Source organism: Bufo bufo, chromosome 7, assembly GCF_905171765.1.
Source record: "Bufo bufo chromosome 7, aBufBuf1.1, whole genome shotgun sequence".
NCBI classification, from domain to species: domain Eukaryota; kingdom Metazoa; phylum Chordata; class Amphibia; order Anura; family Bufonidae; genus Bufo; species Bufo bufo.
The window spans coordinates 124,916,599-124,933,766 of NC_053395.1; the positions used below are offsets into that span (position 1 = coordinate 124,916,599).

At 43.2% G+C, this 17,168-nt stretch overlaps 1 protein-coding gene across 1 annotated transcript in view; it reads right to left on the reverse strand.

Moving 5' to 3' along the window:
* The window catches only part of LOC121007958 (carboxypeptidase O-like), a 140,647-nt gene that overhangs the window by 38,312 nt on the left and 85,167 nt on the right, over positions 1-17,168 (reverse strand). Inside the window, exon 7 of the mRNA XM_040440226.1 lies at positions 7,757-7,959. Within this exon, the coding sequence (XP_040296160.1) occupies positions 7,757-7,959 (203 nt within the window). The remainder of the gene's footprint in view (positions 1-7,756; positions 7,960-17,168) is intronic.

Below are 17,168 nucleotides of genomic sequence, written 5' to 3' on the forward strand. Positions count from 1 at the left end.
GTCTGTGGACACAGAACACTGCCCTAGCTAACGCTTTCCCTATTGAATCAGCAGCAGCAGCACTGTCCCTCCTCTCACTGAGAATGCAGATTCCGAATGAATCTAAAATGGATGCTGTCCAGGAGGTGGGAGGGTCTGTGAGGGAGGGTCTGCTGCTGATTGGCTGGAATGTGTCTGCTGACTGTGAGGTACAGGGTCAAAGTTTACCCAATGATGATGTATAGGGGGCAGACCGAACATCGCATATGTTCGCCCCCGCCGCGGCGAACGCGAACAAGCTATGTTTGCCGGAAACTATTCGCCGGCGAACTATTCGGGCCATCACTAGTAGACACCTCAAAAACCAAGAAAGGTCTCTGGCTCCTCCTGCTTCCTCTTCTGCTGCAGTCTCGGCCTCTTCATCCACCTCGGGAGTGACAGTGCCACCTGCCACTCCGCAAACAGAGGATCATCCAGCAACACAACCACCTAGGTCACCAAGCATCTCCACAATGTCCCATGGAAGCGTTCAGCTCTCCATCTCCCAAACAGGAAGAGGAAGTACCCCCCCTACCCACCCGCGATCCTTGGCCCGTAATGCCAGCATTTCAAAATGACTGGCCTTTGAAATGCTGTAATTTCGTCTGGTGGAGACAGAGAGTTTTAAAAGCCTTATGGCGGTGGTTATCCCACAGTACGTCATGCCCAGCCGCCACTACTTTTCCAGGCGTGCCATCCCTTCCCTGCACAACCAAGTGGGTGACAAAATTATGTGTGCACTGCGCAACGCCATCCGGATACGTGGACCAGTAAGCACGGTCAGGGACGTTATATCTCCATAACAGCACACTGGGTAAATGCAGTGGCGGCTGGGCCTGAGGCGGATAGCAGTTTGGCGCATGTCCTTCCACCACCGAGGAATGCAGGGCGCTTCAGTTTGCCTCCTGTTGCTTCCTCCTCCTACTCCGCTTCCTCATCCTCTACCGCCTCCTCATTCGGTCAGCGTAACACCTTAACCACCAACTTCAGCACAGCCAGGGGTAAACGACAGCAGGCAGTTTTAAAAAGTATCTGTTTTGGGGGACAAACCCCACACCGCGCAGGAGCTGTAGAGGTGCCTTGATCAACAGACCGATGAGTGGTTGGTGCCAGTGAGCCTCAAGCCCAGCCTGTTGGTGTGCGATAATGGGCGAAATCTTGTAGAAGCTCTGGGACTAGCCGGTTTAAAGCACATCCCTTGCCTGGCGCATGTGCTGAATTTGGTGGTGCAGAAGTTCCTTAAAAATTACCTCGATATGTCAGAGCTGCTGCTGAAAGTGCTGGCCGTCTGTGCGCGCTTTCGGTGTTCTCACCCTGCTGCTGCTCGCCTGTCAGCGCTGCAGCGTAAAGTTGGCTTTCCCGCTCACCGCCTCATATGTGACGTGCCCACAAGGTGGAACTCCATCTTGCACATGCTGGCCAGACTGTGCGAGCAGCAGCAGGCGAGAGTGGAGTTTCAGCTGCAGCATGCACGGGTGAGTCGCTCTGCGGAAAAGCACCACTTCACCACCAATGACTGGGCCTCCATGCGAGACCAGTGTTCCTCGTTGCGCTGTTTTGAGTACTCCACCAACATGGCCAGTGCCGATAACGCCGTTCTCAGCATTACTATCCCACTTCTATGCCTCCTTGAAAAAACACTGCTGACTATAATGGAAGAGGATGTGGCACAGGAGGAGGAGGAGGAAGAGGGATCATTTCGTAGGATTTTTGGCCAGTCATTCACAAGTGGCTCAGAGGGTGGATTCCTGCACCCACAAATGCCAGGTACACAATTGTCCAGCCAGGGCACAGTTCAGGAGGATGAGGAGGTGGAGGATGAAGAGGAGGAGATGGAGGAGGAGGAACCTTGTTCACAGCAGGGTGGCACCCAGACCAGCTCATGGCCATCACTGGTGCGTGGCTGGGGGGATAAAGAGGACTCAGACGATACACCTCCCACAGAGGACAACTTTTTGTTGCCTCTGGGCACCCTGGCACACATGAGCGATTACTTGCTGCAGTGTCTCCGCAATGATCGCCGAGTTGCTTACATTCTAACTTGTGCTGATTACTGGGTGGCCACACTGCTGGATCACCGAACACAAAGACAACGTACAGTCCTTAATTCCGTCACTAGAGCGTTATGGTAAGATGCGCGAGTACAAGTGCACACTGGTAGACGCGCTGCTGGTGGCATTCCCACCTGACAGTGGGGGCACAGTGGAAGTACAAGGCAAAGGCAGAGGAAGAGGTCGCCAACGCAGCTGGGGCACCGCCAGCGCCTCAGAAGGCAGGGTTAGCATGGCCAAAATGTGGAAAAGCTTTGTCAGCATGCCACAACAACCATCACCACTAGCTGATATGGAACATCTTAGCAGGAGGCAGCAATTCAGCAACATGGTAGAGCAGTATGGGTGCACATGCCTACACGAACTGTATGACGGGTCTGCCCCTTTCAACTTCTGGGTCTCCAAATTAGGCACATGGCCTGAGCTTGCCCTTTACACCTTGGAGGTGCTGGCCTGCCATGCAGCTAGTGTATTATCTGAACGTGTGTTTATCACGGCAGGGGCCGTTATCACAGACAAGCGCAGCCGTCTGTCCACAGCCAATGTGGACAAGCTCACATTCATTAAAATGAACCAGGCATGGATCCCACAGGACTTGTCTGTGCCTTGTGCAGAATATACATGTATACCGGCCTTAACCAGCCATTATTATACTACAGTGCAATTGCTTATTCTTGTATTTTGGATATTTCACACTCTTTTGGAGTGTAAACCAGTGTTGGCTACCTCGTACTCCTCCACCGCTGCTTCCACCAACACTGCTATGTCCACCGCCTCCTCAAACTCCTACTCCATATGGACCTTCACCTTATAAATCAATTTTTTTTTTATTTGTACGTATTTTATTTTATGTCAATCCACAAATTTGTCTGTTACATTTCCGGGTGAAATTCACAAATTTTTGGCTGTGATATACCACTGCTTTACCTAGTAGACAGGTTAAAAAAAATCACTAATTTGTCTGTTACATTGTGAATAGGGGGGTGGGAACACTAGTCCGCACCACTAACACTAATGGGAAACACTAGGGAGAAGACAAACAATACTGACAAAACATATAGTCCCAGGTGGGCGACAACAAACAACCAACAGGGATCCGGAGGGTAATGCTCTGGTACGACAACCAGGGATAACAGCAACTCAGCTCCAGTGGGTCAGTATAGAAGTCCAGGCAGGAAGCTCTATATCTGGCAACCAGAGAAGTGGGAGAGGGGAATATAAGGAGGTTGGGAGTGCTGGACAAGAAACAGCGGAGGAGAAGAAACTCCGGATCCCTGAGTGAGACAAAAAAGATTGCAAGGCAAACCCAGAAAGCTACCATTAAGTAACAGCACTATCTTTAGACATAGAGCGCGCAGCCACCCGCTGCGACTTCCTGACCCCGGGTATAACGGAGTCAGACGTGGCTCTTGACACCCTCGTGACATAGACAGGTTAAAAAAATTCCCTAATTTTTCTTTTACATTTTCGAGTGACATTCACCAATTTTTGGGTGTGATATACCATTGCTCTACCTAATAAACAGGTTAAAAAAATCACTAATTTGTCTGTTACATTTTTGGGTGAAATTCACCAATTTTTGGCTGTGATATACCACTGCTCTACCTAGTAAACAGGTAAAAAAAATTACTAATTTGTCTGTAACATTTTTGGGTGAAATTCACAATTTTTTTTGGTGTGATATATTACTGCTATACCTATTAGACAGGGGGGAAAAATTCACTAATTTGTCTGTAACATTTTTGTGTGAAATTAACCAATTTTTGGCTTTTGGCATATACTCCTGCTCCACCTAGTTGACAGCTTAATAAATTTCACTAATTTTTCTTTTACATTTTCGGGTGACATTAAGCAGTTTTTGGCTGTGATAGACCCCTGCTCTACCTAGTAGACAGGTTAATTAATTTCATAAATTTTTCTGTCACATTCTTGGGTTGACAATTTAAAATTTTTGACGTGAATAAACCAGGGACAGGGACCAAAATTTTTAACAATAATCTGTTCCATTGGTGGGTGACATTAACCCATTTCTGGCGATGAAAAACCTCTGCTCTGCATAGGTGACAGTAACTTAAATTTCTAAAATTCGTCTTTAATTGGCCCTTATTGAACTCCCTTGGATGAAGTCTTCCTTTCTCACGCTCCCTCTCTGGCGTGGAACCCTGATTCGCAGATAACCTTGATCAACATGGTAGGCTCAGAAAAGAACATCGAAAGTTGATAGAGAAGATATCCAAATGGATGGTGTACGTCACAGGGACGTGCGATCAGGCAGAAGTTATCTAGAGTCAACAAAGTGGCAGCAGGGCCTCTCCTGTCTAACGTTTCCTAATCCAAAATACTGCAGTGACATTTCCTGTAATTTTTAATTAATCATTCAAATAACAGGGCATCTTAAGAGTCCTGTATTGTTATTTATCGTCACTACCTCCTTGAGTCGGGAGTGGGTAATTGCCGTGCACCCCCTCCTTAACTTGAAAGCATATGCTTCAATACTTTGTCCCACATTTCCGCTCGATTACATTAAATTTCATACATTGACCTCCCTTGGATGTGGTCTCTCTTTCTCACGCTCCCACTCCGGCGTGGAACCCTTATTCGCCGCTAACCGTGATCAACATGTTAGGCCCAGAAAAGAACATTGAAAGTTGGTAGAGCAGATATCAAATTGGATCGTGAACATCACAGGGACGTGCGACATGGTGGGGCAGTATGTTTGCATATGCCTACATGAACTGACTGATGGTTCTGCCCCCTGCAACTTCTGGGTCTCCAAATTGGGCACATGGCCTGAGCTTGCCCTTTACGCTTTGGAGGTGCTGGCCTGCCCTGCAGCCAGTGTATTGTCTGAACGCGTGTTTTGCACGACTGCAGGGGGTTATCACAGGTTATATTTCCCAATGTTTTGGGGTGTACCCTAATTTAAAATAAGAAAAATAATTTAAAAACCAAAAAGCAGTGTAGGCTACCTCATCCACCGCCGCTTCCACCTACACCGCCACATCCACCGCCTCCTCAAACTCCTACTCCATATGGACCTCGTCCTCCTAGATCAAGATTATTATTTTTTATTTTAACGTATTTTATGTTATTTAAAGTCATTTCCCTATCCACTTTTGTTTGCAGAGCACTTGCCATGCTCTTAACGACATTTTGATGCCATTTGCAGCCCTCTAGCCCTTTCCATGACATTTTTACAGCCATTTTAGTTCTCAAAAGTTCGGGTCCCTATTGACTTCAATCGGGTTCGGGGTCAAGTTCGAACTCAAACTTTTTTGTGATGGTCCGCCGAACCCGTCGAACCAGAACATCCAGGTGTCCGCTCAACTCTACATGTGTGGTCTGACTAGCGATTTGTAAAGTGGTAGGACTATGTTCTTATCACGGGCATCTATGCCCCTTTTGATGCAACCCATTATCTTATTGGCCTTGGCAGCAGCTGCCTGACACAGTTTTTTTCAGCCTAGTTTGCTCTTTATTAAAATTGTTAGATCCTTTTCCGGTCAGTGTTACCGAGTGTTTTACCATTTAGTATGTACGGGTGACTTGCATTATTCCTTCCCATGTGTATAACTTTACATTTGTTAGTGTTAAACCTCATCTGCCACTTATCTGCCCAAGCCTCCAATCTATCCAGATCCCTCTGTAGCAGTATACTATGCTCTTCAGTGTTAATTACGTTACACAGTTTAGTGTCATCTGTGAAAATTGATATTTTACTATGCAAGCATTCTACAAGATCAATAATAAATATATTGAAGAGAATAGGGCCCAATACTGACCCCTGATGTACCCCAACTAGTGACAGTGACCAATCTGAGTCTGTACCGTTAATAACCACCCTCTGTTTTCTATCACTCAGCCAGTTACTTACCCACATACAGACGTTTTCTCCCAGTCCAAGCATTCTCATTTTATATACTAACCTTTTATGTGGTACAGTGTCAAATGCTTTGGAGAAGTCCAGATATACGACATCCATTGATACGCCGCTGTCAAGTCTAGAACTTACCTCTTCATAGAAACTGATTAAATTAGTTTGGCATGACCGATCCCTCATGAACCCATGCTGATATGGCTTTTTTTGCTTATTTCCGTTGAGATGCTCTAAGATAGCATCTCTTAGAAAACCTTTAAACAGTTTACCCACAACAGATGTTAAACTTACCGGCCTATAGTTTCCAGGCTCTGTTTTTGGACCCTTTTTGAATATTGGCACCACATTTGCGTCAATCCTATTGAATGCTCGCTGTCAATATAGAGTCCTTAAATATCAGAAATAAGGGTCTGTCTATGGCACTACTTAATTCTCTTAGAATACGGTGGTGTATGTTATCTTGTCCCGGTGATTTGTCTATTTTAGGGTACTTTCACACTAGCGTTAAAGTTTTCCGGTATTGAGTTCCGTCACAGGGGCTCAATGCTAGAAAAAAATGCTTCAGTTTTATCCTAATGCATTCTAAATGAGTGAAATGCATATATATTTTTCTTTTTGTACTGAAATAGGCCACTAAATGCTTTCGCCACAAATAACTGCAACAGTGAAGTGCGTATATATTTTTCTTTCAGTAATAAATAAGGCCACTAAATGCTTTCAACACATATAGGTGCAGAATTGAACTGAGAATACAGTATATTTTTCTTTTTTTACTGAAATAGGCAACTAAACGCTTTCACCACAAATAACTGCAACAGTGAAATGCATATATATTTTGATTTTTATACTGAAATAGGCCACTAAGCACTTTCACCACATATAACTGCAGAAGTGAACTGAGAATATATTTTTCTTTTTCTACTGAAATAGGCCTCTAAACGCTTTCACCACATATAGCTGCAGAAGTGAACTGCATATATATTTTTATTTTTCTACTGAAATACGCAACTAAACGCTTTCACCACATATAGCTGCAGAAGTGAACTGAGAATATATTTTTCTTTTTCTAATGAAATACGCCACTAAACGCTTTCAACACATATAGCTGCAGAAGTGAACTGCGTACTGTATATATATATATATTTTTTACACAGATATAAGCCACTAAAGGCTTTTCAACATAGCACTTGCACTGCAAGAAAAAATTGCTGGAATGACAGAACTGTATAATGGCTATTTGGAACCCCAAATAATCTTTCCCTGCACTTGTAAATCGCTTTTCTAGCACTGTCCCTAGCACCTTCTGACGTCTCCCCCTGCACTAAGATGCTGTTAAATGATTTATCCTTTCCCTGCACTTATAAATCTTTTTTTCAGTTTTTTTTGTCACAATGAGGTTTTTCCTATTGCTGACCCTAGCACCTTATCACGTCTGTCCCTGCACTCCGAACGCTGGAAAATGTCTGAATCCAAGATGGCCGCCGTATTTATAGGGCTGTGACATCACAGGGCTGGCTGGTTGCTGATTGGCTGCATGTCTGGCATTATGGGTCATCCCACCTTACCAGAGTTCCTTGCCCCATGTCCTCCCCGCCATTTTAGCCGCCATTTTAGGAAAAATTGTGATTCGTTATCATGAAGCGTGAGGAAATTCCCATTCGTTGCGAATAGAAATTTTTCAGAAATTCGGCTATCCTGAGGATAAGTCATGCATATCTTCCCCTGGATAACTCTGATAAGTCAATCAACATACAGTATATACATTTTTTATGTAAAATGTTAGAATGTAGACATATGATTTAATACTTACCATTTCATTATGATATGCAGATTGGTTTGTTGTATATCCGTAAGGAAGAAGAATATATTTTCCATAGTTGTGAACTGAAAGGTACATAAGCATATTGGACTTCACCTGCTCAAATAGTTTGACCACGCCTTTGGTTTCAAGTTCTGATGCAGCACTTGGGCCACAGAATACATAACTTTCACAGTCAGCATCTGCTCCAACAGCTAAGGATTTAATTATAGCAAAAAACAATCAGGCATAAATATATCATAAAGTTTTAACAGCAAAATCTGTCTTGTCTTTGTTATAAAAGCTTACCGTAATTAACAAATTACACATTATTGGAAGAAAGAATGGATGGATGCTAGGATGAAGCAGAGTGCTCTAAAAAGAGACAACCTGCGTCCCCTGGATGTCGTTTTTAATAAATAAATTGTCCTGCTGGAGCTTACAACCCCAATCCTCTTTCTGCAGCCTGCATAGGAGGGCTGTGGATGCCAACAGGCTAGTGCCATGGTGGAGATCAGGATGTTCATGTCACTATTCCTTACAACTGGACTCTGCCACCTGTGGGTGGCAACCTGCTTACAATGGACAAGGTTGCATTGTGGGTAGGAGGAGCAATGGGGGCTACATAAATTGTGAGGAGGAGAGACTGGCCATCCATTGTACTTTGGAAAGGAGACAAATATTCACAGGACAGGAAGGAGAAAGGAAATGAAAATGAAGAAATACATCCCAAAATGTATCACTCTGTTTCCCCTATGTACAGAAATATCCTCATTGTGGCCCTAATCTTATTGCAAGGTCCAAAATTAAAGGCTCAGTGTCTTTTTTTATTAAGACAAAAACAAAAATGAGCAGAACAGTTTTCAGGATATAAAGAGACATCAGTTGATCAAACATTGGAAGATACAAGAAAGTATAGACAAAATGTGAATAAAATATACAAATAGAATAAGTATCTGTTGAATAGAGAGAGGTTGGGGTAAGGGGAGACAAAGGGGTATACGGGATATCTGTATAAATTCCAATCTGTATTATTATAATCCTAGATTGCAATATACCAATTTGATTTGCTAGTTACCAATAATCCAAGAGATCAGGAGAAGGTATGATAATTCTAGTTATGAAAAGTAAGATAGTAGGCTTTACCAAGAGGCCAATAATGAGGTTAAATGAATTTACGATGGAAGGGTGGGGGGGGGGGGGGACCAGTTAAGCTGTAGTGTAAGAAATAATTTGATAATATCAGTTTGGATTTCTAAGGGGACCAAATTGAAAGAGTTTATGTGTTTTATTTTCCCATCTTGCTAGTTCTTCTAACTGGAAAATTAGATCAACCCTATGGACCCATTTTGGTTGGGTATTGGATTTCCAGAATGTAGGGATGAGAATTTGGGCAGCTGACAGTAGGCATCTCACTAATATTAGTTTGAGTTTTGGGATACTGCCTGTAAATAAGTGTAATAAATATCTCAAGAGATAATGGAAGCGCAATACCCCGGCATTTGTAAGACTTGTATGATCTCTAACCAATATGGCACTATGTGGTGACACAACCATTGTAAGTGGAAATACATGCCTAAGTCTGTTCCACATCCACAACAGTTAGGATTGTAATCTAGGTTATATTTATTGTTGTGTAAGTGGGGTCAAATGCTACCTGGTGGTCTTATAGCCACAATCTTGGATTCAAATACATTTAGGTGAATTACCAAGCTGCTAAAAAATGCAGTTTAGTGGTGGGGTGAGATAACTGCAGCTGTCTGTATGTTTTGGAAATAACTTTCTTATGTGGGCGAGTTTAATCCAGAATCATCTCCAACTACGTCAGTGATCTTTGGTAGTCAGAAGCCCACAAAATAGTACTATATTTCTGTATAAAATTGTTATATAATAATCTATTAAGATGACTGCACTGAACAGATGTTTTTAGTTCTTTCTAAATGGTAATTACGCCTACTTTTGTTAAAACATCAAGACCAGTTGAAAAGATTTGTATATCTGCAGGAACTTAGGCAACTAAACGCTTTCACCACAAATAACTGCAACAGTTAAATGCGTATATATTTTTATTTTTGTACTGAAATAGGCCACTAAACGCTTTCAACACATATACGGTAACTGCAGAAGTGAACTCATAATATATTTTTCTTTCTGTACTGAAATAGGCCACTAAACGCTTTCAACACATATAACTGCAGAAGTGAACTGAGAATATATTTTTCTTTTTGTACTGAAATAGGCCATTAAAGGCTTTCACCACAAATAACTGCAACAGTGAAGTGCGTATATTTTTTTCTTTTTGTAATGAAATAGGCCACTAAACAATTTCACCACAAATAACTACAACAGTGAAGTGTGTATATATTTTTATTTTTGTACTGAAATAGGCCACTAAACGCTCTTAACACATATAACTGCAGAAGTGAACTGAGAGTATATTTTTCTTTTTGTACTGAAATAGGCCACTAAACGCTTTCACCAGAAAAAAAACTGCAACAGTGAAGTGCGTATATTTTTTTCTTTTTGTAATGAAATAGACCACTAAATGCTTTCAACACATATAACTGCAGAAGTGAACTGAGAATATATTTTTCTTTTTTTACTGAAATACGCCACTAAACGCTTTCACCACATGTAGCTGCAGAAGTGAACTGAGAATATATTTTTTCATTTTGTACTGAAATAGACCAGTAGAGGCTTTCACCACAAATAACTGCAACTGTAAAGTGCGTATATATATATATTTTTTGCAATGAAATGGGCCACTAAACGATTTCACCACAAATAACTGCAACAGTGAAGTACGTATATATTTTTATTTTTGTACTGAAATAAACCACCAAACGCTTTTAACACATATAACTGCAACATTGAAATGCATATGTATTTTTCTTTTTGTACTGAAATAGGCCACAAACTGCTTTTACCACAAATAACTGCAACAGTGAAATGAGAATATATTTTTCTTTTTGTTCTGAAATAGGCCACTAAAGACTTCTAACACAAATAACTGCGGAAGTGAACTGAGAATATATTTTTCTTTTTCTACTGAAATACGCAACTAAACGCTTTCACCACATATAGCTGCAGAAGTGAACTAAGAATATATTTTTCTTTTTCTAATGAAATACGCCACTAAACACTTTCAACACATATAGCTCCAGAAGTGAACTGTGTATATATTTTTATTTTTACACACATATAAGCCACTAAAGTCTTTTCAACATAGCATTTGCACTCCAATAAAAAATTGCTGGAATGACAGAGCTGTATAATGGCCATTTGGAACCCCAAATAATCTTTCCCTGCACTTGTAAATCGCTTTTCTAGCACAGTTCCTAGCGCTTTCTGTTTTCTCCTCCTGCACTAAGATGCTGTTAAATGATTTATCCTTTCCCTGCACTTCTAAATCTTTTTTTCAGTTTTTTTGTCACAATAAAGTTTTTCCTATTGCTGTCCCTAGTGCCTTCTCACGTCTGTCCCTGCACTCCGAACGCTGGAAAATGTTTGAATCCAAGATGGCCACCGTATTTATAGGGCATATTGGCTGCTGATTGGCTGCATGCCTGGCATTATGGGTCATCCCGCCTTACCAGAGTTCCTTGCCCCATGTCCTCACATGTGTAGCCGCCACTCACTACTCCCTGATCTTCTTCCAGGCCCCTGCCTGCACTGTCCTGACTGCATACAGCATTAGGCTGTAGTAAAGGTAGGTGTGCACTATGATCTGACGTACATCGTCAGGTCAAAGTGCAGTGCGGGCCTAGAAGAAGACCAGGTAATGGTGAGTGCAGGAAGAGTGCAAGCAGAAAAGTTAATTTATTTATTTTATGCTTGATCTAAGGTGTTTGAAAGTTTGGGAATCTGATTGCAGTGTCTGATATAGATTGGGGGTCTGATCTGAGGTCTGATAAAGTTTGTGCAGTCTGACCTGAGGTCTAATAAAGATTGGTGATCTAATTGGGGTGTCTGATCTGAAGTCTGAAAGAATGTGGGTCTGATTTGGGGTACTTATGTTTATATAACTGAGACAGGTCAGATCCTTTCCAAGATGACCTGGAGGCTAGGCAAGAAAGAAAACTGGCCCAGTTCACACCACAGTTGTAGTCTGCCAGAAGTCCATTGGGTCAGGGAAGAGGGCATGTGCCAAAGACAGGACAGAGTCTAGGTAAGACTGAACCTGGGCATTGAGCTGGTAGTTCTCTGTTTGCTGATTACCATCCGCCTGGTGCGACATGTGAAAAAACTGCTCCATCACATTGAGTAGACTAAGGCTGAGACTGAGGTTGCTGTGGCTTCTGCTGCCTGTAGTGGGTGACCCTATGGAGGGCGGAGTGGGGCCTCCCTTACAGACAGGCTGGTGGCAGAAGTCTGCTCGTTAAAATCTGCGACAAGTTGCATATGCAGTGTCTCCTAGTAATAAAATAATTTGGCCTCCATTTCAACAGGAGGAAAACATTCCCCATTTTTACTGATAGCAAGGGTCTAAAAGCAAGGCTATCCAGTAAACATCACTGCTTCATGTGAATGATACATTTGTCAGTACGTAAGCAAGCAAGCATACAGCTCGTCATTCTGCTCAGTGTGCCCGAGGAGCCAGTTCTTTCCGGCTCTGCCCCACACTGAGACAATTGGGTGTCCTGGCCAGTGCCAGGTACCCCCGAAACACGTTGTATTTTACCTGTGACAACTATTATACCTGTAATAAAGAAGAATTATTAATCCTAAATTCCATTGGCATCGGATTCTTTGCGCCGGAAGAGGAGCTTCTTTTTTTCCATGTTGTTGCCTTAAAGGATTGGACACTCTCTTTACCAAGGATTTACTCCTATGGCAGCATATCCTGCTTCCGGTTCACAAATTTTCTACATGGCTACAATAGAGTTGTGCCTATTTATAGCACAATCTCATAAGGTGAGCCTTCACTTTTTTGTCTGACATCCTTTGATTACGAAATGTACTACCCTATTTTGCGCTCTCTTGTGTCCACTCTCGTTTTTTCTCGACACGTCCACTGCTTTTCTGCATGAGAGTATAAGGCAGGGATGGCTTTTTGGTAGAAAAAATGACGGCTAGGTATTTTCAAGCAAGGCTGGGTGCACGCCATCAGCTCCTTGAAAGTAACAGACTCTACAAAATGATACAGCAGCGACTGTGCTGCCAGCAACCTGGCCAGGTAGGAATTAACCTTGCGCACCATTGAATTGCTTGGCATGTACAGTTGTTTCCTGACCATGCATTCTGTTATTAATGGCTGAACGCAGAGGAGGAGTCTAAGAAGCAGTAACTGATGATGACGATGACACAGTACTGCATGTGGATGCGGCCTGACAAAAAATATAGGAGACTGTAAGAAAGAGGAATCTGTTATTACGCTAGCTGGTGGCCAGCTCAGTTTTCCCACTGGATCAGTTGATGCTGCTTCATGTGGTTCAATGGAGTGACAAGGCGGGGCCCTGTGTCTTTCATTTGGAACCCTTTCGTATTTCAGAAATGTTCCTAATGTACAGTGTCACACAAAGTGTGGAACGGTTTGCAAGTAGGTTTTCTGCAACTTAAAGACAGAGAGGCACAATTAAATGTCCTTCCCTTTTTACAAACACAGCTTTTGACAGTTTACTTTGGGAATAATTTAGTATCAATGCCAGTAACGGATTTTGGCCTTATGTGCATTCAAATACACAGATTCAGAAAAAAAGCTGTCAAACTGCTATGCGATTATTCCCCACTCACATCAACACTTGCATCAACAGGAATGAGTATGACCCCCCCCCCCCCCCCCCCCTCCACACACACACACACACACACACACCAACAAGGTCAGGAGATGACAGACCTGCCAGGAGATGTTTTGGTTGTAACAGATTTGGACCTACTTTTTGATTTGCATTTACACAGAGATTAAAAACCATATTCTCTGGATTGTAAAACGTGCATTGCAAACTTGTATTGCGATTATCAGCCGGCCCCCTCCATCACACACACCATAACAGCAACAAATGAACTGTGCAGGGAGGAGGTTTCTTTTCTTTGTATAGTATAATTTGCATTTAATTTTGCTGGTAAAAAAAAAATTTTTTTATTGCTTTTGATACAATGCATAATGTTTAAATACAATGCAAATATGATACACTGAAACAATGTAAATTAATTGCTCCGCAGCAGAATGCCAGCTTATTGCTGTACTAGCAATAAGCTGGCAATGAACCTATGTAGAATCTTAAGGTTTGGAAAAAACAAACATATCTTTCTTTCTGTTCAAGTATAAGAAAAAAGAATTCTTGCAGGTGGCTACTTTTAATGTTCTGCAGCAGCTGCATTATATGGCAGTAACTGCAGCTAGAAGGCACTGCCTGTTTCTGTGCCAGCCACGGTCAGCCTCAGCTACTCACACCCTGAAAGCTTTCCCTGCTTAAATGTATTATTCTACATAAATATTCTTCTTTCTAGTCTTTTCCTTCGCTTTCCTGACACTAGACTAGAAGCTTGATTGTGACTGTACACTGTCCTTAAGTTTGTTTTCTGCCAGAGACTGCTACACCCGTGCACAGTCATTCACAGCCCAAAACAGAATGACATTCTGCCTGTTCTTCTAGTGCACTACCCTGCTTGCCACCCCATTGATCGGCTCACAGGTTGACAAACAACCTGGATGAGCCAATAAACACAAGCCCTCCTCCCCACTTTCTCTCAAGGTCATGTGAGCGTCTTCTTCCGCCTTCATACTTTTTCCTACGCAATATATGCAGTAAAATGGTGAACCCCTTTTTACTGGGTTTTTCCAAAGCGAAACTGAAAAGTTGGTTCGCTTTTCGAATGAGTTTTTGCGAAATTCATAACAAACCTGGTTCTGTACAAACTGGTTTCCTCATCCTTACAGTAGATTTGTTGCTGTTCCAGAGGCAGCTTAAGCAGTCTGCCCACAAGTAAACTGCTGCACGTGTACACCATTTTGTTTTCTGTGCAGAGGTGGGGGATTGGGTGGTGGTGAAGGAGTGACCAGAGAAATATCTGCTGGTAGCTGATGGTGCAGAGTTTTGATTTACTTTTCTTCAATTAGCTTAGGCTAAGACGCCACTGTGATGTGCCCTGGCTCAAAGTCCCTTAGTGAGCACCCTAAAAGGTTTGAATTTCATTTTTTTTTTTTCTCACCCAGAAAGGGCTAAAAAAAAACTTAATAAGTTATATAAACTACAAAATTAGTCCATCAAAAAATAATACTCATCCTGCAAAAAAATAATCCCCAGCTGTGCCGCACAAGCATGACCACATTCTCTTTTCGTTGCTTTGGGACTGCTAAAAATAGCTGAGGCAGTGTTTGGCTATTTCTTGAACTCCCATAACAGAGAACCGAGGGTGGCCGTGTATGCTCCGGCTTCACTTTGGTGCCCTGTTCTGGAAAAAAGAGCAGACCCTGGAGATGGTACCTGCACCTATCTGACATTGGTGTCATATGCTAGCAATATGCCATTAATATCCCAGATTGGAATACCCCTTTAAGGATCAACCCTAATAACCCTAAATTAATTCTGTCTTTTCTTTCTAGGTGCACTTATGCAAATCAGCCATGTATACTTTGCTTTTTCATCCACAGCATATAAATTATGTTTAATTTAGATTTTTGGTGCAGATTTCACTCTTTTCAATAGAAGAGTGTCACGAGGGTGTCAAGAGCCACGACTGACTCCGTTATACCCGGGGTCAGGAAGTCGCAGCGGGTGGCTGCGTGCTCTATGTAGAAAGATTGTGCTGTTTCTTTATGGTAGCTTTCTGGGTTTGCCTTGCAACCCTTTTTGGCTCACTTAGGGATCCGTAGCTCCTTCTCCTCAGCTGTTTCTTGTCCAGCACTCCCAACCTCCTTATATTCCCCTCTCCCACCTTCTCTGGTTGCCAGATATAGAGATTCCTGCCTGGACTTCTATACTGACCCACTGGAGCTGTGTAACTGTGTTCCCTGGTTGTTGTTCCAGAACGTTACCCTCCGGATCCCTGTTGGGCCTTCGTGGTCTGCTGTTGTCGCCCACCTGGGATTATATGTTTGTCTGTATTGTCTGTCCTCTCCTTGGTTTTTTCCTCTTAGTGTCAGTGGTGCGGACTAGTGATCCCACCGCCCCGTTCACTACATAGGGCTCATCTTAGGGAAAGCCAGGGTTTAGGCACGTGATCGGCGTACGGGTGAGGAACCCGTCTAGGGACGTCAGGGCAGTCAGGTGCCAGCCGCAAGGTGAGTCAGGGGTCACCCCACCTTTCCCTCTCCCTTGGACAGGGCCTTCCCATTTCCCTCCCTTTGCGTGACGCCGGTCATTACATTATATCTGGCCCTTATTTTGTGTAGGTAAAAAAAAAAAAAAAAAAATTTCTTTCTACCTACTTAGATTCCAGTATGGATCCAATTGCTGCTTTGTCAAAGCAACTTCAAGGCCTGTCTTTGGAGGTGGCAGGATTGAAGGCGTCGGTCCTCCAGCAACAGCAGCAATTACAACAGACCGCAAGCCCAGCGGTTGCTACAGGTAACCAGGTTGTTGCGGAACCCAAGGTTGCTCTTCCTGACAGATTTTCTGGGGGAAGGGACAAATTTGTGACGTTCTGTGAGGCCTGTAAATTATATTTTAAGTTGCGCCCTTACTCCTCTGGTAATGAAGAACAGCGGGTGGGGGTTGTTATTTCCCTGCTGCAGGGGGACCCGCAATCCTGGGCGTTCTCTTTACCAGCTGATTCCCAGGCTCTCCGGTCAGTGGATGAATTTTTTGGGGCCTTGGGTCTCATATATGACGACCCTGAACGAGTCGCACTGGCTGAATCAAAATTACGGAGACTCCTACAGGGAGAGCGGCCAGTAGAGGAGTATTGCTCAGAGTTCCGTAGGTGTGCTACGGATACCCAGTGGAACGACCCGGCTCTCAGGAATCAGTTCTGCTCTGGGTTATCCGAAAGGATTAAGGATGCGCTTGCGCTGCATGAGACTCCTTTTTCCCTTGATGCGGTTATGTCCCTTGCTATCAGAATAGATAGACGTCTTAGGGACAGATTGAAAAAACCGGAGCAATTGGTAACCCCTCCCAAGCAGCAGTTAGTCTGTACGAACTTAGACGAGCCTATGCAGCTAGAGAGGTTTACCTCGGCACCTGTACTAATCCAACCTGATGTCTCCCAGCCTTTTATTGTTGAAGTCGATGCGTCAGAGGTGGGAGTGGGGGCTGTGCTGTCTCAGGGTCCGTCTCCTGGCAAATGGCGTCCTTGTGCTTTCTTTTCTAAAAAACTGTCTGCAGCAGAGAAGAACTATGATATTGGCAATAGGGAACTATTAGCTATTAAACTAGCGTTTGAAGAATGGCGTCACTTTTTAGAGGGGGCAATCCACCCCGTCACTGTGATTACGGACCACAAAAACCTTCTGTACCTCGAATCAGCTCAGCGTCTCACC